Source organism: Pelobates fuscus, chromosome 9 (genome assembly GCF_036172605.1).
Source record: "Pelobates fuscus isolate aPelFus1 chromosome 9, aPelFus1.pri, whole genome shotgun sequence".
In the NCBI taxonomy this organism is placed as follows: Eukaryota; Metazoa; Chordata; class Amphibia; order Anura; family Pelobatidae; genus Pelobates; species Pelobates fuscus.
In genome coordinates, this window is record NC_086325.1 from 16,348,929 (window position 1) to 16,374,571 (window position 25,643).

A 25,643-nucleotide genomic window follows, 5' to 3' on the forward strand; every position below is an offset into this window, starting at 1 on the left:
ATATAATCTATACCCTCCTTCCATATATAATCTATACCATCCTCCAGTATATAATCTATACCATCCTTTATCATATAATCTATACCCTCCTCTAATATATAATCTATACCCTCCTTCCATATATAATCTATACCCTCCTCTAATATATAATCTATACCCTCCTTCCATATATAATCTATACCCTCTTCTAATATATAATCTATACCCTCTTCTAATATATAATCTATACCCTTCTGTAGTATATAATCTATACCCTCCTTTATCATATAATCTATACCCTCCTCTAATATATAATCTATACCCTCCTCTAGTATATAATCTATACCCTCCTCTAATATATAATCTATACCATCCTTTATCATATAATCTATACCCTCCTCTAATATGTAATCTATACCCTCCTCTAGTATATAATTTATACCATCCTTTATCATATCATCTATACCCTCCTCTAATATATAATCTATACCCTCCTTCCATATATAATCTATACCCTCTTCTAATATATAATCTATACCCTCTTCTAATATATAATCTATACCCTTCTGTAGTATATAATCTATACTCTCCTCTAGTATATAATCTATACCCTCTTCTAGTATATAATCCATACCGTCCTTTAGTATATAATCTATACCATCCTCCAGTATATAATCTATACCTTCCTCTAGTATATATTCTATACATTCTTTAGCATATAGTCCATACCCTCTTCTAGTATATAATCTATACCCTCCTCTAGTATATAATCTATACTCTCCTCTAGTATATAATCTATACCATCCTCTAGTATATAATCTATACCTTCCTCTAGTATATATTCTATACCATCCTTTAGCATATAGTCCATACCCTCTTCTAGTATATAATCTATGCCCTCCTTCAGTATATAATCTATACCATCCTCCAGTAAATAATCTATACCCTCCTCTAGTATATAATCTATACCCTCCTCTAGTATATAATCTATGCCCTCCTCTAGTATATAATCTATGCCCTCCTCTAGTATATAATCTATACCCTCCTCTAGTATATAATCTATGCCCTCCTCTAGTATATAATCTATGCCCTCCTCTAGTATTTAATCTATACCCTCCTCTAGTATATAATCTATACCCTCCTCTAGTATATAATCTATGCCCTCCTCTAGTATATAATCTATACCCTCCTCTAGTATATAATCTATGCCCTCCTCTAGTATATAATCTATGCCCTCCTCTAGTATATAATCTATACCCTCCTCTAGTATATAATCTATACCATCCTTTATCATACAATCTATACCCTCCTCTAATATATAATCTATACCCTCCTTCCATATATAATCTATACCATCCTCCAGTATATAATCTATACCATCCTTTATCATATAATCTATACCCTCCTCTAATATATAATCTATACCCTCCTCTAGTATATAATCTATACCCTCCTCTAGTATATAATCTATACCCTCCTCTAATATATAATCTATACCCTCCTTCCATATATAATCTATACCCTCTTCTAATATATAATCTATACCCTCTTCTAATATATAATCTATACCCTTCTGTAGTATATAATCTATACCCTCCTTTATCATATAATCTATACCCTCCTCTAATATATAATCTATACCCTCCTCTAGTATATAATCTATACCCTCCTCTAATATATAATCTATACCATCCTTTATCATATAATCTACACCCTCCTCTAATATATAATCTATACCATCCTTTATCATATAATCTATACCCTCCTCTAATATGTAATCTATACCCTCCTCTAGTATATAATTTATACCATCCTTTATCATATAATCTATACCCTCCTCTAATATATAATCTATACCCTCCTTCCATATATAATCTATACCCTCTTCTAATATATAATCTATACCCTCTTCTAATATATAATCTATACCCTTCTGTAGTATATAATCTATACTCTCCTCTAGTATATAATCTATACCCTCTTCTAGTATATAATCCATACCGTCCTTTAGTATATAATCTATACCATCCTCCAGTATATAATCTATACCTTCCTCTAGTATATATTCTATACATTCTTTAGCATATAGTCCATACCCTCTTCTAGTATATAATCTATACCCTCCTCTAGTATATAATCTATACTCTCCTCTAGTATATAATCTATACCATCCTCTAGTATATAATCTATACCTTCCTCTAGTATATATTCTATACCATCCTTTAGCATATAGTCCATACCCTCTTCTAGTATATAATCTATGCCCTCCTTCAGTATCTAATCTATACCATCCTCCAGTAAATAATCTATACCCTCCTCTAGTATATATTCTATACCATCCTTTAGCATATAATCCATACCCTCTTCTAGTATATAATCTATACCCTCCTTCAGTATATAATCTATACCCTCTTCTAATATATAATCTATACCAGGGGTAGGCATAATGCTCTTTACCTTATTATGCTGGCAAAGCATCATGGGAGGTGTAGTCCAAAACATCTGCAGTGCCGAAGGTTGCCTAGGCTATGCCTGATCTATACTCTCCTCTAGTATATAATCTATACCCTCTTCTAGTATATAATCTATAACGTCCTCTAGTATATAATCTACACCCTCCTCTAGTATATAATCTATACCCTCCTTTAGTATATAGTCTATACCCCCTTTAGATAATCTTTACCCTCCTCTAATATATAATCTATACCCCTTTCTAGCATATAATCTATATCTTCCTCTAGAATATAATCTATACCCTCCTCCAGTATATAATCTATACCCTCCACTAGTATGTAATCTATACCCTCCTCTAGTTCTGTATATAATATATACCCTCCTCCAGTATATTATCTATACACTCCACTAGTATATAATCTATACCCTTTTCTAGTATATAATCTATACCCTTTTCTAGTATATAATCTATACCCTCCTCTAGTATATAATCTATACCATCCTCCAGTATATAATCTATAACCCCTCCTTTAGATAATCTATACCCTCCTCTAGTTCTGTATATAATCTATACCCTCCTCGAGTATATAATCTATACCCTCCTCCAGTATATAATCCATACCCTCCTCTAGTTCTGTATATAATCTATACCTTCCTCCAGTATATAATCTATACCCTCCGCTAGTATATAATCTATACCCTCCTCTAGTATATAATCTATACCATCCTCTAGTATATAATCTATACCCTCCTCTAGTATATAATCTATACTCTCCTCTAGTATATAATCTATGCCCTCCTCTAGTATATAATCTATACCCTCCTCTAGTATATAATCTATACCCTCCTCTAGTATATAATCTATGCCCTCCTCTAGTATATAATCTATACCCTCCTCTAGTATATAATCTATACCCTCCTCTAGTATATAATCTATGCCCTCCTCTAGTATATAATCTATACCCTCCTCCAGTATATAATCCATACCCTCCTCTAGTTCTGTATATAATCTATACCTTCCTCCAGTATATAATCTATACCCTCCGCTAGTATATAATCTATACCATCCTCTAGAATATAATCTATACCATTTTCTAGTATATAATCTATACCCTCCTCTAGTTCTGTATATAATCTATACCTTCCTCTCATATATAATCGTACCCTCCTCCTCTAGTATATAATCTATACCCTCTTTTAGGATTTCAGTATACACATACTAAACTCCTAATGTATTTATTTAATACCTTTATATTATTGTATAAAAGAGCCATTATTCGTGCTAGCCTCCTACGATCATGCTTTTTAATTTCAACATCCCAAGCCCTGGATATGCACTAATTATGAGAAAGTAAAAATTGATTATTGCGGACGTGGTAGTGACAGCTCGAGCCCCCAGTGAAACCCAATTTATACTTTCTAACACTGTGATAGGAATTCTGGGTACTGGACCAGCGATACGCCATTACTATCAGACTGCGAGGAAAGGGATAGAATATTACAGATACAGGACTAGGATACATTCTGTGCATTAATATTTAGTCATAGTGCTGGAGCAATGCCTTCTACGGGGACCCAGTCAAGCTACATACACAGAGAAAACTGCACATCATTTCACCATTACCATCATTCTTTAAACATTCCTACACTCTGACATCTCAACTCTCTTCCAGATTGGCATAGACAGAGGCATTTCATGCAAATCAGCTTCATTTCCCATGATCCTTCAATATGATAAAATAGTGCACGTGTGTGTGTGTGTGTGTGTGTAGTATACACAATGATACATACATACACAGCCAACAGAATGATATGCATTGTCCATACAATCATATACACCATTCACTAGACACAGTAATACACAAAATCAATGCAACAAATAATGCAGCCAGTTCAATGATACACAAAGCCAACACAATAACGCACAGCTAACACAGTAACACACACAGTCAATGCAAAGATACACACAGCTAACACAATGATACACAAAGCCGACACAATGATACACACAGCTAACACAGTGATACACACAGCAACACAATGATACACACAGCTAATACAATGATACACATAGCAACACAATGATACACCAAGCTGACACAATGATACATAGCAACACAATAATACACATAGCTAATATAATGATACACACAGCAACACAATAATACACACAGCAACACAATAATACACACAGCTAATACAATGATGCACAGCTAACACAGTGATACACACAGCAACACAATAATACACATAGCTAATATAATGATACACACAGCAACACAATGATGCACACAGCTAATACAATGATACACACTGCTAATAGTGTGTGTGTGTGTGTCAGTATAACTGTGTGTGTCAGTATGTCTGTTAGTGTGTCAGTATGTCTGTCAGTGATGTCTGTCAGTGTATGTCTGTGTGTGTCAGTATGTCTGTTAGTGTGTGTCAATATTTATTTCAGTGTCTGTCAGTGTATGTATCTGTGTGTCAGTATGTCTGTGTGTGTGTGTGTGTGTGTGTGTGTGTGTGTGTGTGTGACTGTCGGTCAGTATTTGTATCTGTGTGTGTCAGTGTATTTGCCTGTCTGTGTGTGTCAGTATTTATTTCAGTGTATGTGTGTGTCAGTATGTCTATCAGTTTATGTATCTTTATGTCAGTATATCTGTCAGTGTATGTGCCTGTGTATGTGTGTCAGTTTGTCTGTCAGTGTATGTGCCTGTGTGTGTGTGTGTCAGTATGTCTGTATATATGCCTGTGTGTGTGTCAGTATGTCTGTCAGTGTGTCAGTATGTCTACCAGTGTATGTGCCTGTGTGTGTCAGTATATCTGTCAGTGTATGTGCCTGTGTATGTGTGTCAGTTTGTCTGTCAGTGTATGTGCCTGTGTGTGTGTGTGTGTTTCAGTATGTCTGTATATATGCCTGTGTGTGTGTCAGTATGTGTGTCAGTGTGTCAGTATGTCTACCAGTGTATGTGCCTGTGTACCTGTATGTAGTCAGTGTGTGTATATGTGTATCTGCATGTGTATCAGTGTGTCTGTGCACCAACATTAAATACAAATACACCCCTCCATTCAAACTTCAACATTACAAACACACTGCTGCATTGAAACATCAATACTCCATACAAACACACCTCTGTATTAAACACAAAAATTATATATGAACAAACTACTACATTCAAAAACCAACACTACACATAAATGCACACTTGCAACACCACATACAAACACATTCACACAAACACACTCCATACAAACACATGCTTATTTTCAAACACACAAACACGGCTCAGTGCTAAGTACAACCCAGCAAAATGGAAAATTGGTAGAGCATCAGCTGTCAAAGCATTGTTGCACGACAGATTGGGTTCTACCTTTTGCACCAGGGCTCTTTCTATTATAATTCCGCCACTGCTTTGGGGTGGATGCCGGGATGCCGGGATTGCATACAATGATACACACAACTAATACAATGATACACAGAGCTAACATAATGATACACACAGCTAATACCATGATACACACAACTAATACAATGATGCACACAACTAATAGAATGATACACAGAGCTAACATAATGATACACACAGTGATACACACAACTAATACAATGATACACACAGCAACACAATGATACACATAGAAAACACAATGATACACATAGGAAACACAATGCTACACACAGCAAACACAATGATACACACAGCAACACAATGATACACACAGCCAACACAATGCTACACACAGCAAACACAATGATACACACAGCAACACAATGATACACACAGCCAACACAATGCTACACACAGCAAACACAATGATACACACAGCTAACACAATGATTCATACAGTTAATACAATTATACACACAGCAACACAATGATTTACACAGCTAATATACTGATACACATAGCTAATATAATTATACACACAGCAACACAATGATACACACAGCTAATATAATTATACACACTATTCATAAAATACACATCATTATACACTGTGATACATGACAACAAAATACTACACAAAGCTAGTGTCTCTGCTCAGGTTCTAGCAGTGATTAGTCACAGTTGTGGGTCACTGAAGCGTACAAACCCAGTCTGTCTGACACAAGCAGCACACAAACATCTTATTATTACCATTTATATGGCGCCAACAGATTCCGTAGCGCTTTACAATATTATGAAAGGGGGGATTTAACTATAAATAGGGCAATTACAATAAAACTTACAGGAACGATAGGTTGAAGAGGACCCTGCTCAAACAAGCTTACAGTCTATAGGATACTGATAGATTGTGTATTCACATAGATATTATCCCTTCATCCATTAACCAGGACCCAGAACAACACACACACACACACACACTTCCAATTATTTATGCTCACTACACCTCCATCCTGCCCTGCAGCTCTCTGCTATTCCTGTACTGACCCCACACACAGCTCTGTCACTGCACCTCCATCCTGCCCTGCAGCTCTCTCTGCTATTCCTGTACTGACCCCACACACAGCTCTGTCACTACACCTCCATCCTGCCCTGCAGCTCTCTCTGCTATTCCTGTACTGACCACACACAGCTCTGTCACTACACCTCCATCCTGCCCTGCAACTCTCACTACTATTCCTGTACTGACACCACACAGCTCTGTTACTACACCTCCATCCTGCCCTACAGCTCTCTCTGTGCTATTCCTGTACTGACCCCACACACAGCTCTGTCACTACACCTCCATCCTGCCCTGCAGCTCTCTCTGCTATTCCTGTACTGACACCACACACAGCTCTCTCACTACACCTCCATCCTGCCCTGCAGCTCTCTCTGTGCTATTCCTGTACTGACCCCACACACAGCTCTGTCACTACACCTCCATCCTGCCCTACAGCTCTCTCTGCTATTCCTGTACTGACCCCACTCACAGCTCTGTCACTACACCTCCATCCTGCCCTACAGCTCTCTCTGCTATTCCTGTACTGACCCCATACACAGCTCTGTCACTACACCCCCATCCTGCCCTACAGCTCTCTCTGCTATTCCTGTACTGACCCCACACACAGCTCCGTCACTGCACCTCCATCCTGCCCTGCAGCTCTCTCTGCTATTCCTGTATTGACCCCCACACACAGCTCTGTCACTACACCTCCATCCTGCCCTACAGCTCTCTCTGCTATTCCTGTACTGACCCCACAAACAGCTCCGTCACTGCACCTCCATCCTGCCCTGCAGCTCTCTCTGCTATTCCTGTACTGACCCCTCACACAGCTCTGTCACTACACCTCCATCCTGCCCTGCAGCTCTCTCTGCTATTCCTGTACTGACCCCACACACAGCTCTGTCACTACACCTCCATCCTGCCCTACAGCTCTCTCTGCTATTCCTGTACTGACCCCATACACAGCTCTGTCACTACACCCCCATCCTGCCCTACAGCTCTCTCTGCTATTCCTGTACTGACCCCACACACAGCTCAGTCACTGCACCTCCATCCTGCCCTGCAGCTCTCTCTGCTATTCCTGTACTGACCCCACACAAAGCTCTGTCACTACACCTCCATCCTGCCCTACAGCTCTCTCTGCTATTCCTGTACTGACCCCACACACAGCTCCGTCACTGCACCTCCATCCTGCCCTGCAGCTCTCTCTGCTATTCCTGTACTGACCCCTCACACAGCTCTGTCACTACACCTCCATCCTGCCCTGCAGCTCTCTCTGCTATTCCTGTACTGACCCCACACCCAGCTCTGTCACTACACCTCCATCCTGCCCTGCAGCTCTCTGCTATTCCTGTACTGACCCCTCACACAGCTCTGTCACTACACCTCCATCCTGCCCTGCAGCTCTCTGCTATTCCTGTACTGAACCCTCACACAGCTCTGTCACTACACCTCCATCCTGCCCTGCAGCTCTCTGCTATTCCTGTACTGAGCACACACAGCTCTGTCACTGCACCTCCATCATACCTGCAGCCCCTTATTATGCGCATTCACTCAAGCCTATACTCACTCGGGGTCTTCCTTACCTCTATGTCGAGAACGTCTTCCTCTCGTACTGCGCATGATACTGTGTGGATGTCTTTCTCTGGAGAGTAGATCAGTTTTCTGCAGATCTCTGGGCTGTCCTGAGGGTCTACAAATGTTGTCTCTATATATTCTTTGCCCCTCCACATCCGGGGGTCAGTGGACCTCCAGAAAGCCAGTTCAGTCACTCTACCAACCCCGGGGTCTGCAGTCCTGCGCAAACTCCCCGGATCCAGAAACTGGTGGGTGATATCTGCCCCAGGTTGGGCACGGTGGGGGAGACATTTCCAAATCAGACCCCCTCCATCATCCTCTTTAGGGAGAAGAGGTGTCATCATACCCCCTCCCAATGACCTCTCCAGCAGAGGGTGCTGTAACTCCTGTAGGCATTCCATCATTCTGCTATAGCAGGGTCACAGCAGGGGGATTCTCGAAGCAGCCATTCTTCTCCAGACTAATCTCTGTGCTATTGTCCTCGGACTCTGTGCTTGGTTTCCTCAAACGCCCTTACTTGCTGATGTCTCAGAACTTTAGATTGTCAGCTCCTGGATCCAGGAAATTTGTACTGAGCCTTGATTCATTTTACATTGACTGGGCTAAAAATGGGTTAGAAATCTTTGTCATGTTTATGTGGAGACAGCTTTCAGCACTGTGGAGTCTGTCTGTCTGGCTTGGAGTTATCAATAAGGAGTTAGAGGTTCGATTCTTCTGGTGACAGATAACATTTCATTTGGTTGCTGTCTTTTCAATGTTTATTGAGATAAACGATCAATTCTGCAAAGGTAGCGAAGATTAGGAGCTGTTTTCAAAATAATTTCGGTATTTCTATCACCTCACCTACAGGAAAAAAACAGAAGAATTGTTACAGTTAATTAGCATGCGCACCAACTCCCATTACTATGTCACACCAGGATGCAATTGGGACACAGAGTCAGCCCCTCCCACTGTAGGGTGACACAGACAGAAGGAGCTATGGGACACACAGTCTGTCCCTCCCACTGCAGGGTGACACAGACAGAAGGAGCTATGGGACGCTGAGTCTGTTCCTCCCACTGCAGGGTGACACAGACAGAAGGAGCTATGGGATTTAGAATCTGTCCCTCCCACTGCAGGGTGACATATAGAAAAATAATCCATGTTTTAATTGATGGGGTACATATTAATCTCTTATTTGATTATTAATGCCTTCTATTAATCCCTACATTCCAATATTTTTTGAAAAAAATTTTTTTTTTATTATTTCTTTGTGGTGTGCACAGGATTTTTTGACAGCACCTTTTCCATTATTGGATCTGTAAAAATTGGCCTGGTACCGTATTTGAAACATTGAAACTTCTGTTACCAATACATATACGGGACCAACAGACTCTGATTTGAACACAAAAAAACCCTTCTCATATTATACCCGGGATATGCGTACACTGACGGCACAAACACTGGCTCAGCTGAGGACACCAAACATATTGCAAGATTCCAGGTAACTCTGTTTGGGCAAATCCCATACAAATAAACACTGTTACACTAAGACAACACGACGAACACACACACACACGTACACAACAGCTGAAATGTCTGACAGCAATACGCCTATCACTACTTCTGCTCTATATAAACAGGCAGATCTGATTTTTATTATAATTATTAGTACCTTCTAGCAGCGAGTCATTGACAGACACAAGAGGTAAAGACCTTGTTCAGGTGAGCTTACAATCTAAGAGAAAATTGTGAAAATGACGGGGAGAGGCTGAAATATAGGATATGATGACTGCATGGTGCATAGCTCCTAACATTGGGCGGTATGAAATCCGGACAGGTCGGGCCTTCACTGACCCCATAAATAGATAGAATGCATTTTGTATCTGGATTCAATCTGCAGCTTTTTTTGCATTAGATAAGAAATGTAACAATGTCGCTATCCGATTCTTTTTGTGTAAAGGTTTATGGATCACTCCACAACCGCCATAACAGAGGGAATTGGTGCAGCAATGAAGAATGATCCAGTTACGTCTAGGAATGTGCAGTGATGTCAGATGGATGGGCTGGGATAGCAAGTCACTTGTCCTCTCTGTGGGACATTCTGCTGACACAGTGACATTCACATTGACATTGCAAACAATCATTGGCACAGTATCGCTAAATTAGTGGATTTTACCGGGAAGCCTGTTTTAGGGAGGGGACATGTGTTTTGGTGGACGTTTCCCCAATGGGGAGGAGGACGGAGCAATCATGTATCATTTTGATTCAAAGTGAAGGAGAAGGCAAGCACAAGCAAATGGGATAAGGAGAGCTGATAGGGCTACGTGGGATAAGGAGAGCTGATAGGGCAACGTGGGATAAGGAGAGCTGATAGGGCAACGTGGGATAAGGAGAGCTGATAGGGCAACGTGGGATAAGGAGAGCTGATAGGGCTACGTGGGATAAGGAGAGCTGATAGGGCAACGTGGGATAAGGAGAGCTGATAGGGCAACGTGGGATAAGGAGAGCTGATAGGGCTACGTGGGATAAGGAGAGCTGATAGGGCAACGTGGGATAAGGAGAGCTGATAGGGCAACGTGGGATAAGGATAGCTGATAGGGCAACGTGGGATAAGGAGCGCTGATAGGGCCACTTGGGATAAGGAGAGCTGATAGGGCCACATGGGGTAAGGAGCAATGACAGGGCTACGTGGGATAAGGAGAGCTGATAGGGCAACGTGGGATAAGGAGAGCTGATAGGGCAACGTGGGATAAGGAGAGCTGATAGGGCAACGTGGGATAAGGATAGCTGATAGGGCAACGTGGGATAAGGAGAGCTGATAGGGCCACTTGGGATAAGGAGAGCTGATAGGGCCACATGGGGTAAGGAGAGCTGATAGGGCAACGTGGGATAAGGAGAGCTGATAGGGCAACGTGGGATAAGGAGAGCTGATAGGGCCACTTGGGGTAAGGAGAGCTGATAGGGCCACTTGGGATAAGGAGAGCTGATAGGGCCACATGGGGTAAGGAGAGCTGATAGGGCAACGTGGGATAAGGAGAGCTGATGGGGCGAGGATCCCGTTATACGGTTTATAATGGAAGTTAGATGGGGCGAGGATCCCGTTATACGGTTTATAATGGAAGTTAGATGGGGCAAGGTTCCCGTTATACGGTTTATAATGGAAGTTAGATGGGGCAAGGTTCCCGTTATACGGTTTATAATGGAAGTTAGATGGGGCAAGGTTCCCGTTATACGGTTTATAATGGAAGTTAGATGGGGCGAGGATCCCGTTAAACGGTTTATAATGGAAGTTAGATGGGGCGAGGATCCCGTTATACGGTTTATAATGGAAGTTAGATGGGGCGAGGTTCCCGTTATACGGTTTATAATGGAAATTATATGGGGCGAGGTTCCCGTTATACAGTTTATAATGGAAGTTAGATGGGACAAGGTTCCCGTTATACGGTTTATAATGGAAGTTAGATGGGGCGAGGTTCCCGTTATACGGTTTATAATGGAAGTTAGATGGGGCGAGGATCCCGTTAAACGGTTTATAATGGAAGTTAGATGGGGCAAGGTTCCCGTTATACGGTTTATAATGGAAGTTAGATGGGGCGAGGATCCCGTTATACGGTTTATAATGGAAGTTAGATGGGGCGAGGTTCCCGTTATACGGTTTATAATGGAAGTTAGATGGGGCGAGGTTCCCGTTATACGGTTTATAATGGAAGTTAGATGGGGCAAGGTTCCCGTTATACGGTTTATAATGGAAGTTAGATGGGGCGAGGTTCCCGTTATACGGCTTATAATGGAAGTTAGATGGGGCGAGGATCCCGTTAAACGGTTTATAATGGAAGTTAGATGGGGCAAGGTTCCCGTTATACGGTTTATAATGGAAGTTAGATGGGGCGAGGATCCCGTTATACGGTTTATAATGGAAGTTAGATGGGGCGAGGATCCCGTTATACGGTTTATAATGGAAGTTAGATGGGGCGAGGTTCCCGTTATACGGTTTATAATGGAAGTTAGATGGGGCGAGGTTCCCGTTAAACGGTTTATAATGGAAGTTAGATGGGGCAAGGTTCCCGTTATACGGTTTATAATGGAAGTTAGATGGGGCGAGGATCCCGTTATACGGTTTATAATGGAAGTTAGATGGGGCGAGGTTCCCGTTATACGGTTTATAATGGAAGTTAGATGGGGCAAGGTTCCCGTTATACGGTTTATAATGGAAGTTAGATGGGGCGAGGTTCCCGTTATACGGTTTATAATGGAAGTTAGATGGGGCGAGGATCCCGTTATACGGTTTATAATGGAAGTTAGATGGGGCGAGGATCCCGTTATACGGTTTATAATGGAAGTTAGATGGGGCGAGGATCCCGTTATACGGTTTATAATGGAAGTTAGATGGGGCGAGGATCCCGTTATACGGTTTATAATGGAAGTTAGATGGGGCGAGGATCCCGTTATACGGTTTATAATGGAAGTTAGATGGGGCGAGGATCCCGTTAAACGGTTTATAATGTGTCACGACAGTGACCCCTTCTCGCAGAGTGTAACCTAACTATAGAACGTATACCGGACCTTAGAATGGCCGGACTCACGTTAGAGTAGTCAAATGGGATAGCCAGAGGTCAAGGGATAACAGAAGACGGGATAACGATAAGCAAGCCAAAGTACAGGGAACCAGAGAGTAGAGTAGTCGAATAGGGAAGCCAAAAGTCAAATACCAGGGTAGAATACAAATATCACAGAAACTAGCACTAGGGGAACCAGCAAGAACCACACTAGGGCGTCTTACTGCTGTCAGGGCAGACCTTTTATAGTGTGGTGTGTGTAGCCTTAAAACCACGCCCCCAAAAGGTCCGGGGGCGTGGCCGCGTCAGGACCTTGTCGGCTTCAAGCCGACGGCAGTGGCGCGCATGCGCCGAACCTAGAAATTCCGAGCTGATCGAGCGGCCGGCGTTAGAAGTGCCGTGCCGCTCAGTGAAGGAGGGCGCTGTGCTGCGTGGGTCCGAGGAAGTCAGGTAAGGTATCGTGACAGTACCCCCCCCACAAGGACCGCCCCCAGGGCGGTTAGAACGCCTCCTTTCAAACAAACGAACCAGGCGAGGGGCGTGAACATCAGAAGCGTCCACCCACGAACGATCTTCAGGACCATAACCCTTCCAGTCTAAAAGGTATTGAAGTTTACCCCTAGAAAAACGAGAACCCAAAATAGACCTCACTTCATATTCGTTTTGTCCCTCCACAACTTCAGGAAGAGGAGGAGGGGTACTACGAGTAAACCGATTACAGATTAATGGCTTGAGAAGTGAGACATGAAACGAATTCGGTATTTTCATATTAGAGGGTAAACGAAGACTGTAACAAACAGGGTTGACACGTTTGAGGACCTGAAACGGGCCAATGAATCTGGGAGCAAATTTCATAGACGGGACCTTGAGTTTAATGTTACGGGTACTTAACCACACTTTATCCCCGATCATGAACGTGGGAGCAGGTCTCCGATGCCTGTCCGCATTAGCTTTGTACACACTAGCCCTTTGAGTCAAGATTTGTTTAACCCCTAGCCAAGTCTCCCTCATATTCCGGACGGTGTCATCCACACTAGGCACTCCCGTAGAAGGGACGGAACTTGGTAGAGTCGTAGGGTTAAACCCATAATTCATAAAAAAAAGGGGCTGTGTAAAGTGGATTCATGGACATGATGGTTGTGAGCAAATTCTGCCCAAGATAACAACTCCGCCCAGTCATCTTGATGAACCGAAGTGAAACAGCGGATGTATTGTTCCAGGCATTGGTTCATCCTTTCCGTAACACCATTTGATTGGGGATGATAAGAAGAGGAAAGGTTAAGGTTGATACCCAACTGTCCACAAAACGAGAAATAAATTGAGGTCCCCTATCAGAGACAATATCATGGGGTACCCCATGTAAGCGGACCACCTCCCTTATAAATATAGAAGCCAGTTCAGAAGATGTAGGTAATTTATAAAGAGGGACCAAATGAGACATCTTGGAGAATCTGTCAATTATCGTTAATATGACAGTGTGGTTCTTAGAAGGAGGTAGGTCTACTACAAAATCCATGGCAATACTCGACCACGGAGTCTCCGGAATAGGTGAGGGCATGAGGAGACCTAAAGGACGACCCTTAGGGGATTTAGTAGCGGAACAAATACCACAAGCAAGGACAAACTCACGAACATCCTTCTTGTAGGAAGGCCACCAAAACCGTTCCACCAGCAATGATGTGGTTTTATGTATCCCTTGATGCCCTGCCATTTTGGAATCATGCATGAGGGATAGTACTCTGTCCCGATAGGCCAATGGCACATATAGTTTTCCTTGTGGAACAGTCAAGGTAGTGCGATCTTGGAACGTAGAGAGTTCCTCTATTAATCCCGATGAGACTCTAGCATAGACAGTGGCGACAATACGATTCTTAGGGATTAAAGAGGACATAACTTCGTTGGAGGATGTAAAAGGTTCATATTGGCGGGATAGGGCATCAGCCTTAATATTTTTTGACCCCGGCCTATATGTAACAATATAATTGAAACGATTGAGATATAGAGACCAACGTACTTGTCTGTCAGACATTTTCTTGGCTTCACTGAAGTAAGAGAGGTTTTTATGGTCTGTAAAAATGGTAACAGGGATGGGTGACCCTTCAAGCAAGTATCGCCATTCTTTAAGGGCAGAAATAATTGCCAACAACTCTCTCTCCCCTATATCGTATCTTTTCTCAGTTTCTGTTAATTTCTTAGAGAAAAACCCACATGGGTGCAATGGTTGATCATCCGAAGGTCTTTGAGATAGTATCGCTCCTATCCCTGTCTCGGATGCATCTACCTCCAGTATAAAAGGACGGGAAGGATCAGGATGCCGTAATACTGGCGCTGAAGAAAAGGCTTCTTTTAATGAATCAAAAGCTCTCTTAGCTTCTGGGCACCATTCCCTGTGAGTCCTTCCCTTCTTAGTCATAGCAGTAATAGGGGCTGTTATTGAAGAAAATCCTTTAATGAATTTTCTATAGTAATTGGCAAACCCCAAAAAGCGTTGGATTGCTTTAAGTTCAACTGGTAAGGGCGATTGCTGAATGGCCTCTAACTTTTTCGGCTCCATTTGGAAACCCGTACTAGAAATGATGTATCCCAGGAAATGCACTTCTTCCTTGTGGAACAAACATATCTCCAATTTACAATAGAGACCATTCTCTAATAACTTTGAAAGAACCAATCTGACATGTTCATAGTGTTCGTTCATGTTTTTTGAGTAAATCAGGATATCATCCAAGTATACTATTACAAACATTTGTAAAAAGTCTCGTAACACATCGTTAATGAAGTCCTGGAAGACTGCTGGGGCGTTGCATAACCCGAAGGGCATAACTCGATACTCATAATGACCATAACGAGTATTAAAAGCAGTCTTCCATTCATGCCCTTCTTTTATTCTGATTAAATTATATGCTCCCCGCAAATCCAGTTTAGAAAAGACAGTAGCTCCTTTCAACCTGTCAAATAGTTCAGTCACTAAGGGAATAGGATAAGCATTACGTATAGTAATCTTATTTAACCCTCTGTAATCAATACAGGGTCTTAAATCCCCCTCTTTCTTAGATACAAAGAAAAACCCAGCGCCCGCAGGCGATGAAGATTTAGTGATAAACCCCTTCTTTAAGTTCTCAGCAATGTATTCCTCTAATACTTTATTCTCGGCTATCGACAGGGGATAAACTGTACCTCGTGGAGGCATAGTGCCGGGCAACAATTCAATAGAACAATCATAGGGACGATGAGGAGGTAATCTTTCTGCCTCTTTAGGTTCAAAGACATCTTTAAGATCAATATATTGGTTGGGTATTTGGGTGGTCAATGGTTCCATAGTAGGTATATTGATCAACCCCACTGGTTTGATCGGAGTAATGCATTTACTGTGACAAGATTCTCCCCATTTAAGAATCTCCCTCTTATCCCAGTCAATCGAAGGATTATGCTGGGCTAACCAAGGAAACCACAGTATTACAGGAAAAATAGGGGATGTTATCTGTTGCAGGGTGATAACCTCCCTATGAAGGAGACCTGTAGATAATACTAAGGGAATGGTTTCCTGGGTAATAAGAGGTATCGACAGTGGTCTACCATCTATGGCCTCAACGGCCAAGGGTGCAGATCTTTTTTGGAATGGGAGAGAATTTTTCTGCCCGAACAAGTGATCCACAAAATTCTCGGCAGCCCCAGAATCAATTAAAGGGTGGATACTTTCTTTCCCTCCCATTCTAGAGTAATAGGTAGAAGAAGCCGGAGATCTTTTTTATCATTGAAGGAGGACATACACATAACACCCAAGGCCTGTCCCCCCTGCGGACTTAGGTGCGAGAGTTTTCCGGCCGGTTAGGACAATTCACTCGTGTATGTCCCTTCCTGCCACAATATAAACATAAACCTTCCCTCCTACGGTATTGTCTCTCTGTCTCAGACAATCTTGTAGCCCCTAATTGCATGGGTTCTGGAGGGGTAACTGTTGGGGTTTCTGACGAGGGATAAGTCAGAGCAAGACGTTCCGGTACCCTCCTAGGTCTCTCTCTGGTATTCTGCCTATACCTAAGGCGTTCGTCAATATGAGCCAAATATGTTATCAATTCCTCTAGAGTGTCTGGTAAATCTCTTGTGGCCACTTCATCTAAGATTCTGTCAGACACTCCATTCAGGAACACATCCACGAAAGCTTGTTCGTTCCATCTGACTTCTGCAGCTAAAGTACGGAACTCCAAAGCATAGTCTACTAGAGAACGGGTACCTTGTCTTAAACGTAACAAGGATTTGGCAGCGTTAGTCTTTCTGCCTGGGGGATCAAAAGTTCTCCTGAAAGCTGCAACAAAGTTTATATAATTAAAGACAATTGGGTTGTCATTTTCCCACAAGGGATTAGCCCAGGTTAAGGCCCTATCTACTAACAGGGTGATAACATACCCAATCTTAGCCCTATCGGTAGGGTACGCTCTAGGATGGAGTTCAAAATAGATGCTTATCTGGTTCAAGAACCCCCTGCATCCCTTAGGATCACCCCCATACCTGAGAGGCGCTGTAGCCTGATTGGAAGTGCCTGTAGGTAGCACTTCCATGGGATGTTCCTGGGGTCTCCATCCTCCGGCTGGAGATAAGCAGTACGGTTAATTAACGTCTGTACGGCGAGAGCGATCTGGTCCATACGATGGTCCAGTTCCTCAAACCTATTGTCAGTACCAAGCCCAAGAGGGTTAACACCTGCAGGGTCCATGGCCCTAGTGTAATGTCACGACAGTGACCCCTTCTCGCAGAGTGTAACCTAACTATAGAACGTATACCGGACCTTAGAATGGCCGGACTCACGTTAGAGTAGTCAAATGGGATAGCCAGAGGTCAAGGGATAACAGAAGACGGGATAACGATAAGCAAGCCAAAGTACAGGGAACCAGAGAGTAGAGTAGTCGAATAGGGAAGCCAAAAGTCAAATACCAGGGTAGAATACAAATATCACAGAAACTAGCACTAGGGGAACCAGCAAGAACCACACTAGGGTGTCTTACTGCTGTCAGGGCAGACCTTTTATAGTGTGGTGTGTGTAGCCTTAAAACCACGCCCCCAAAAGGTCCGGGGGCGTGGCCGCGTCAGGACCTTGTCGGCTTCAAGCCGACGGCAGTGGCGCGCATGCGCCGAACCTAGAAATTCCGAGCTGATCGAGCGGCCGGCGTCAGAAGTGCCGTGCCGCTCAGTGAAGGAGGGCGCTGTGCTGCGTGGGTCCGAGGAAGTCAGGTAAGGTATCGTGACATAATGGAAGTTAGATGGGGCGAGGATCCCGTTATACGGTTTATAATGGAAGTTAGATGGGGCGAGGTACCCGTTATACGGTTTATAATGGAAGTTAGATGGGGCAAGGTTCCCGTTATACGGTTTATAATGGAAGTTAGATGGGGCGAGGATCCCGTTATACGGTTTATAATGGAAGTTAGATGGGGCAAGGTTCCCGTTAAGTCTTTCTATAATACACGTCTGTGACATGCTAAGTCTTTTTGTAATACACGTCTGTGACCTCTACCCCAGTAACCTGACGCTCAGGTACCCACACCCCGGGTAAACATATAACATTCTATAGGATACCATATTAGATACAACAGCCCTATAGGTTCCCGACAGGAATACTGTGACATACATCAGCTGCGATATACGGATATTAGTTACTGTATAGATTCACTAAGTGCCTCGTATGTTGCGCTCCGATCCCCTTTATCTCACGCCTGCTGGCTAATAGACTTTAATACGACCTCCCATACAGCCCAAGGAAATCAATCTGGTGAAACCAGATCGGCCCTAAGTAGGAAGGACACAATATAGAGAAAACAGCTTTTATGCATCATTTTCCTTAATCTGTGTAAATGTTTCCATTGTGAGAGCCTTTAGTATGTAAGTCTGTATCGCGTCCGCCGGGAATACCGCGTCCTCATCCTATATTAATTTACTGAACACGCAGCCGCTTCCTGTGGCACGAGAAAAGAAAAGGAAAAAAATCCAATTCATTGTTACTATTCTTAACCGTGGATCTGCGGGGGATTTGTGAATGCTGCAGGCGGGAGGCGAGAAGCTTGCACAGAGAGCTGACCCCTCTTCTTTCTGCTTCATTACACATAATCCATTAGCAGAGTGTGCTGCTCCAGAATACAGATCCTCGCTAACTCTCATCTATGTCCTCGATGGGTCCTCCAGCCCTCCACAACTTGTATACCCCTTCTGGGGCAACCACGTACTAAAACACCTAATAAGGGGCCTTATTACCCACTGGACACCATGTATCACACATGTATCCATTATATTATTACCCACTGGACACCATGTATCACACATGTATCCATAATATTATTACCCACTGGACACCATGTTTCACACATTGTCTTATTATTACGCACTGGACACTCTGTATCGTACATTGTCTTATAATTACCCACTGGGCACCCTGTATCACACATTGTCTTATAATTACCCACCGGGCACCCTGTATCGTACATTGTCTTATAATTACCCACCGGGCACCCTGTATCACACATTGTCTTATAATTACCCACCGGGCACCCTGTATCACACATTGTCTTATAATTACCCACCGGGCACCCTGTATTGCACATTGTCTTAATATTACCCACTGGGCATCCTGTATCACACATTGTCTTATAATTACCCACCGGGCACCCTGTATCGTACATTGTCTTATAATTACCCACCGGGCACCCTGTATCACACATTGTCTTATAATTACCCACCGGGCACTCTGTATCACACATTGTCTTAATATTACCCACTGGGCACCCTGTATTGCACATTTTCTCAATATTACCCGCTGGGCACCCTGTATCATACATTGTCTTATTATTACCCACTGGGAACACTGCATCGCACATAGTCTTATTATTACCCACCGGGCACCCTATATCACACGCACTGGACACTCTGTACCGTACATTGTATTATTATTACAAACTGGGCACCCTGTATTGCATATTGTCTTATTATTAAGCACTGGGCACCCTGTATCACACATTGTCTTATTATTACCCACTGGGCACCCTGTATTGCATATTGTCTTAATATTACCCACTGGGCACTCTGTATTGCATATTGTCTTAATATTACCCACTGGGCACCCTGTATTGCATATTGTCTTAATATTACCCACTGGGCACCCTGTATTGCATATTGTCTTAATATTACCCACTGGGCACCCTGTATTGCATATTGTCTTAATATTACCTACTGGGCACTCTGTATTGCATATTGTCTTAATATTACCTACTGGGCACTCTGTATTGCATATTGTCTTATTATTACCCACTGGGCATCCTGTGTTGCATATTCTCTTACTATTACCCACTGGGCACTCTGTACTGCATATTGTCTTATTGTTACCCACTGGGCACCCTGTATCACACATTGACTTATCATTACTTACTGATGATTTCTATTGGGTATTGCTAATATAATTATTATTAAAGAGCTCCAACATATTTTTTAGTGTAGCACAAGATAATAAAATATACTATTGCTACTGACGATAAATTTATAACATACAGGAACAAGGTGACGAGCCTGCTAACACATGATTACAGACTAGAGGCAGTTGGATACATTTAGACAGATAGTAAAGTGCCTATTATCCCGCTGGCAGACTGATTTTAATATATGCCGTACAATTATATGGCTGGGATACAGCTGGGAAAGATCAGGGTCGGCCCGTATAGGATAAAAAATGAAAATGACGAATCAGAATTCTCTAATGTAGATTTTGTAAGGAAGACTCCAATCACCATAACCACTGTACCATACTGTGCAGTGTTCCTTTAAGGAATGTGCTAAAGTCCTGGCGTCTAGGGGTGAGTCTGTGAGGAGAATGGCGTGGCTCTAGAGAAGTCTTCTGAGGCTGTAGGACCAGACCAGAGCGAACAGAGAACCCACACAAGTGGGTGGCAGAGCCCATTGATGGGAACTAATCCTGACAGCTATCTAAAGCCAATATATGGGGTAGTAAAGGGGAACAGTATGGGGTCAACTGAGGGCACAGCAGCAGCATTCATTATGGACTGCAACAGGATATAGATTGGGCCCAGTAACAGGATATAGTAAGCGTGTATATATTTTTTATATAGTGCTAACAGGCGTACTATGCACTTTACAGGTTACATTACAGTAGAGGGAGGTACAGTAAGTGCAGTAGGTATACAGTGTATGTATATTTTATTTATATAGCGCTAACAGGTGTACTCAGCACTTTACAGGTTACATTACAGTAGAGGGAGGTACAGTAAGTACAGTAGGTATACAGTGTACTATACAGTATACAGTGAAGTACAGTTGGTATACAGTGTATACAGTATATTTATACAGCGCTAACAGGTGTACTCAGTGCTTTACAGGTTATATTACATTAGAGGGAGGTACAGTAAGTGCAGTAGGTATACAGTGTATGCATATTTTATTTATATAGCACTAACAGGTGTACTCAGCACTTTACTGGTTACATTACAGTAGAGGTAGGTACAGTAAGTGCAGTAGGTATACAGTGTATGTATATTTTATTTATATAGCGCTAACAGGTGTACTCTGCACTTTACAGGTTACATTACAGTAGAGGGAGGTACAGTAAGTGCAGTAGGTATAGAGTGTATATTTTATTTATATAAGGCTAACAGGTGTACTCTGCACTTTACAGGTTACATTACAGTAGAGGGAGGTACAGTAAGTGCAGTAGGTATACAGTGTATGTATATTTTATTTATATAGCGCTAACAGGTGTACTCTGCACTTTACAGGTTACATTACAGTAGAGGGAGGTACAGTAAGTGCAGTAGGTATACAGAGTATGTATATTATATTTATATAGTGCTAACAGGTGTACTCAGCACCTTACAGGTTACATTACAGTAGAGGGAGGTACAGTAAGTGCAGTAGGTATACAGTGTATGTATATTATATTTATATAGCGCTAACAGGTGTACTCAGCACTTTACAGGTTACATTACAGTAGAGGGAGGTACAGTAAGTGCAGTAGGTATACAGAGTATGTATATTATATTTATATAGTGCTAACAGGTGTACTCAGCACTTTACAGGTTACATTACAGTAGAGGGAGGTACAGTAAGTGCAGTAGGTATACAATGTATGGATATTTTATTTATATAGCGCTAACAGGTGTACTCTGCACTTTACAGGTTACATTACAGTAGAGGGAGGTACAGTAAGTGCAGTAGGTATACAGTGTATGTATATTTTATTTATATAGCGCTAACAGGTGTACTCTGCACTTTACAGGTTACATTACAGTAGAGGGAGGTACAGTAAGTGCAGTAGGTATACAGTGTATGTATATTTTATTTATATAGCGCTAACAGGTGTACTCTGCACTTTACAGGTTACATTACAGTAGAGGGAGGTACAGTAAGTGCAGTAGGTATACAGTGTATGTATATTTTATTTATATAGCACTAACAGGTGTACTCTGCACTTTACAGGTTACATTACAGTAGAGGGAGGTACAGTAAGTGCAGTAGGTATACAGAGTATGTATATTATATTTATATAGTGCTAACAGGTGTACTCAGCACTTAACAGGTTACATTACAGTAGAGGGAGGTACAGTAAGTGCAGTAGGTATACAGAGTATGTATATTATATTTATATAGTGCTAACAGGTGTACTCAGCACTTTACAGGTTACATTACAGTAGAGGGAGGTACAGTAAGTGCAGTAGGTATACAGAGTATGTATATTATATTTATATAGTGCTAACAGGTGTACTCAGCACTTTACAGGTTACATTACAGTAGAGGGAGGTACAGTAAGTGCAGTAGGTATACAATGTATGGATATTTTATTTATATAGCGCTAACAGGTGTACTCTGCACTTTACAGGTTACATTACAGTAGAGGGAGGTACAGTAAGTGCAGTAGGTATACAGTGTATGTATATTTTATTTATATAGCGCTAACAGGTGTACTCTGCACTTTACAGGTTACATTACAGTAGAGGGAGGTACAGTAAGTGCAGTAGGTATACAGTGTATGTATATTGTATTTATATAGCGCTAACAGGTGTACTCTGCACTTTACAGGTTACATTACAGTAGAGGGAGGTACAGTAAGTGCAGTAGGTATACAGTGTATGTATATTTTATTTATATAGCGCTAACAGGTGTACTCTGCACTTTACAGGTTACATTACAGTAGAGGGAGGTACAGTAAGTGCAGTAGGTATACAGAGTATGTATATTATATTTATATAGTGCTAACAGGTGTACTCAGCACTTAACAGGTTACATTACAGTAGAGGGAGGTACAGTAAGTGCAGTAGGTATACAGAGTATGTATATTATATTTATATAGTGCTAACAGGTGTACTCAGCACTTTACAGGTTACATTACAGTAGAGGGAGGTACAGTAAGTGCAGTAGGTATACAGTGTATGTATATTTTATTTATATAGCGCTAACAGGTGTACTCAGCACTTTACAGGTTACATTACAGTAGAGGGAGGTACAGTAAGTGCAGTAGGTATACAGTGTATGTATATTTTATTTATATAGCACTAACAGGTGTACTCAGCACTTTACAGGTTATATTACAGTAGCGGGAGGTACAGTAAGTGCAGTAGGTATACAGTGTATGTATATTGTATTTATATAGCGCTAACAGGTGTACTCAGTGCTTCACAGATTACATTACAGTAGCGGGAGGTACAGTAAGTGCAGTAGGTATACAGTGTATGTATATTTTATTTATATAGCGCTAACAGGTGTACTCAGCACTTTACAGGTTACAGTAGAGGGAGGTACAGTAAGTGCAGTAGGTATACAGTGTATGTATATTGTATTTATATAGTACTCAGCACTTTACAGGTTACATTACAGTAGATGGAGGTACAGTAAGTGCAGTAGGTATACAGTGTATGTATATTATATTTATATAGTGCTAACAGGTGTACTCTGCACTTTACAGGTTACATTACAGTAGAGGGAGGTACAGTAAGTGCAGTAGGTATACAGTGTATGTATATTATATTTATATAGTGCTAACAGGTGTACTCTGCACTTTACAGGTTACATTACAGTAGAGGGAGGTACAGTAAGTGCAGTAGGTATACATTGTATGTATATTTTATTTATATAGCGCTAACAGGTGTACTCAGTACTTTACAGGTTACATTACAGTAGAGGGAGGTACAGTAAGTGCAGTAGGTATACATTGTATGTATATTTTATTTATATAGCGCTAACAGGTGTACTCAGCACTTTACAGGTTGCATTACAGTAGAGGGAGGTACAGTAAGTGCAGTAGGTATACAATGTATGTATATTATATTTTATTTATATATATATATATAATAGAAGGAAAGATTGGTTAATAATAGAGTTTACAGGCTGACCAAGGATACATTTAATAAAATAATGAGAGCATTAAGTGACATAGTACCATAAGTTTTATTCATTTGAAGACTGAGTTAAAGTATTCTCAACTTTGTACCTGAGAAATAGAGAGGACGATGTATTACGCTAGCCGTGTCAATCCGATGGGGTTATAGAAAGATAGTGCAATGCTGCTATATTTAGATACTGGGGAAATAGATTTGTTTAAATAATGAAAACGAGAAAGCAGATCTAGTAGGGGACCTATGTCAGATCATGTAGATACAAGATTTATCAGATTAAGATTCCTGCATGGAATTAGGGAGTCAGCACATAAAGGGTTAAACCTTTAGGATTCTTGGATTATAGATGCTATCAGTTTGGGAATTGGATTATTGGAAGATGGAGTAGGGTACCAGGTGGTGGCCGGGGTGAAGCTGGCATGCAGCTGGTACCCTAAGGAACAGACTGGGAGGATTTGGGTATCAGATGGCAGATTGGGAACAGGGGGGACAACTCCAGTGTTACAGACCCCGTCCCCGTTCCCTCTCACCTTGTCGCTGCCCCTGGTCCCAGGTTGGTGTCCTGATGCTGATGCTGATCCATTCTGTGTGAGGAGCATACGCTGAGGAGGAGAGATGGAGGCAGTGCAGGAGGCAGGCAGGGGAGGTTGTAATGCAGGAGTTAACCTTTTCCTGGCTGCAGCAGCCTTACACAGGATTCTCCCAGCAAAGGACAACTGGGGATACGTGGAATGGTACCTAACAGGACCCCCTGAGAGTGAGCGCTGAGAAATCGGTTATTGTGCCCCTATCTGCCGTCTAAACAATTTATTCATGTTTTTTTTTAATCAACAAAGTCATGTCTTTGTCTTTCTTTGTTAGGTCTCCCTTCCAGCAGCAAGAGGTTTAATTCCGCTGCCCCCACTCCCCCTCACCCTTCCTCAATCCTCTCTTTTTAATCCTCTTGTAAACCACATGTCAGGCATATTACTACACTCTGGACAGATGTGGGAGATATGAAAAGCATCCCTTTATCCACAGCTAATACTTGCCATCACTCCACCTCCTCTAATGTGTCGCAGAGCAGTAATGTACTACTCCAGGCAAAATATAAATGATATTAATAACTTAATATTTACAGTAGGAGACCTTAAACATGTCACTGTCATTAGTACGCTGTGATCCTGGGAGGGACTGACCATTAAACATGTCACTGTCATTAGTACACTGTGACCCTGGGAGGGACCGGCCATTAAACATGTCACGGTCATTAGTACACTGTGACCCTAGGAGGGACCGACCC

The 25,643-nt window shown here is 41.9% G+C and overlaps 1 protein-coding gene across 1 annotated transcript in view; it reads right to left on the bottom strand.

The window, feature by feature from the left end:
- The window catches only part of TMEM91 (transmembrane protein 91), a 43,887-nt gene extending 18,770 nt beyond the window's left edge, over window positions 1-25,117 (bottom strand). The window contains exons 1-2 of the mRNA XM_063431292.1: window positions 24,892-25,117; window positions 8,451-9,285 (exon numbers count right to left, since the gene is read on the bottom strand). Of these exons, the coding sequence (XP_063287362.1) occupies window positions 8,451-8,846 (396 nt within the window). The 5' untranslated portion in view covers window positions 8,847-9,285; window positions 24,892-25,117. The remainder of the gene's footprint in view (window positions 1-8,450; window positions 9,286-24,891) is intronic.
- Window positions 25,118-25,643: the final 526 nt, after the last annotated feature.